Source organism: Miscanthus floridulus, chromosome 17 (assembly GCF_019320115.1).
Source record: "Miscanthus floridulus cultivar M001 chromosome 17, ASM1932011v1, whole genome shotgun sequence".
NCBI classification, from domain to species: domain Eukaryota; kingdom Viridiplantae; phylum Streptophyta; class Magnoliopsida; order Poales; family Poaceae; genus Miscanthus; species Miscanthus floridulus.
In genome coordinates this window covers 107,004,436-107,006,597 of record NC_089596.1, presented here as the reverse complement: position 1 = coordinate 107,006,597, position 2,162 = coordinate 107,004,436, and the positions used below count along the sequence as shown (strand labels likewise).

The 2,162-nt window shown below is 58.3% G+C and overlaps 1 protein-coding gene across 1 annotated transcript; it reads right to left on the bottom strand.

The window, feature by feature from the left end:
- Window positions 1-325: 325 nt before the first annotated feature.
- LOC136516157 (uncharacterized) lies at window positions 326-1,569 on the bottom strand. The gene is made up of 3 exons (XM_066509533.1): window positions 1,445-1,569; window positions 822-1,298; window positions 326-746 (listed from the first exon to the last, which is right to left on the bottom strand). The coding sequence occupies exons 1-3, from the start codon at window positions 1,567-1,569 to the stop codon at window positions 326-328; spliced, it is 1,023 nt and encodes a 340-aa protein (XP_066365630.1).
- Window positions 1,570-2,162: the final 593 nt, after the last annotated feature.

Sequence of the window (2,162 nt, the reverse complement as noted above, 5' to 3'; positions counted from 1 at the left end):
AAACACTTAATGGCACTATCATCGATCTTAGCTTTGATTCGTCTGGTGTACAGTACAGATGCCTGAAATTCTCTCTTCACCGTATGTATCTGAATATTGTCGAACATGCATGCATGGATCTTGACACAAGTATGAACAATGAACTCTTGTAGTAATTCAAGTTTTGCGTTAGCTTCGTCAATTTGTGACACTGTACATGTATATAAATTAAACATGTTTACAATTCATTTCTGTACGTTTGTGCATGTACATATATCCATAATTCCACATGGACTGCATATATCTCAATATATAGCTCGTGACAAACTATATTACGTGTACGTTGTCACAATGCAAATAAATGGCTAGACGCGTGCATGGTTTGGTTGGCTATTAGCCTATTATTAGTTTCCGTTCCAGCCTTCCAGGACCTGGAGAAGAGCTCGCTGGAGACGAAGACGCCAAGGGAGAAGGCGGCGACGGCGGCGGCGATCACCTCCCTGTTCTTCTTCACCGTAACCACGAGGCCCTCCGCCCACTCGGAGCCCGCCAGCCCTTGCAGCTCCTCAGCCACACGCTCCTTGAAGCTACGGGCACGGCACGCCCCCTTCCTCTGGCGCTCCGCCGCATCCGTCTCCGTCTCGGTCTCCGTCTCCGCCTGGCTCTCCGGATCGACCGCCTTCCACTCGGCGTCGGCCTGCGGCGGCGGTGGCGCCGGCTTGGGCGTGGCCTGCTTCGTGTCAGCTGCTGCCGGTGCTGGTGCACAGCTGCAGCGGCGCCGGCTTTGGGCTTGGCCTGCTTCGTGTCGGCTGCTGCCGGTGCTGGTGCAGATGCAGCGGCGCCCGGCTTTGGGCTTGCCTTTCTCCTTCCTCACGTCCGGTGGCGGTGGCGGCGCCGCCGCTTTGGGCTGCTCTGCTGGCTCCGGTTTGCCGCTCTTGGCGTCCGCCACCTGCTGGGCGTCGGCGGCGGGGGCGGGTTTCTTGCTGGCGGCAGCGGCATCCTCGGGCTTGGCGTCGTCCTTGGGCTTGTTGGCCTGCTCGTCTTCCTTTGCCTTGCGCTGGTCCTGGTCCTGCGGCGGCGGCGGTGGCTTGGCGTCCCCGGCCGGCGGCGCCTTTGCGTGCTGCTTGAGCACGGTGACCGTGAGGACTCCGGCGTCGAAGCGGCCGGTGATACCGTCGTTGTTGGTGGTGGAGGACAGCTGGAAGACCTTGCTGAAGCGGGAGTTCCTGGGGTTGGCGGCGGCATGGGAGCGCTGGCCGATGACGGTGAGGCGGCCGGCGCCGTCGACTTGCACCCTGCAATCTTGTTTGCTGAAGCCTTTTTTTACAAAAAGCAGGCAGGCAAGCAAGGGAGACAGCAGAGTGGTCATGCATGTGATGTGCATCATCCAGGCAGGGGCCGGGGCAGGGGCAGGGACAGGGAAGCCATTGCCATTAGCGTGCAGTACGTGGGAGTGCGTACCTGAGAGGTATGGATGCGGTAGCTGAAGCTGGTGTCGTTCTCCTGCCACTCCCACTTGGGGTCGAACTCCGCCTGATCAGCTGCTGCTGCTGCTGCTGCTACTGCTTGCTTGCTGCCGGCGGTGGCCATGGAGTATTATTGTATTGGATTGTTATCAATCGATCGATCAGCTGGAATATACTCTCCCTCTCTCTTTCTCTCTCTATATATATGTTCCAAACTTGCCTTGGGGGGCTGATTGTTCCAGAATTGGAATAATAGGCATGCAAATAAATATGGTGAGCCTTTCCTGGGATGGAATGGAATGAATTCTCTCTCAGCGCTGCGCGGTTATTGCTGGAAAAAACCTAATAAAATATATATGTTGAGGGATGCTATAAATGTCCAAGCAGCCCGAGGCACGACGGCCCGACACGAAGCCCACAATTTTGGCCTGGCCCAAGCACAACACGACCCGATGGTCAGCGGGCCCGGGCTGGGCCAGCCCGAAGGAGCTGGCTGTGCCTAGGCCGCTGCTCAGGCCCGTGGCCTGACATGACACGGCTCGGCCTTCAACGGTCGGCCCGGCAATGGCCCGCCCTCCCCCTGGCCCCCAATCCCCCACCCCCCTCCTCACCAAGGCCCAGCGTGAAGCGGCCCAGCCCCAATGACTCCCCGCCTCCCTCCCCTCATATATAAGCGGCACGTTGCGGTGCCCTCTCTCTCACCCCAAACCCTAGTTC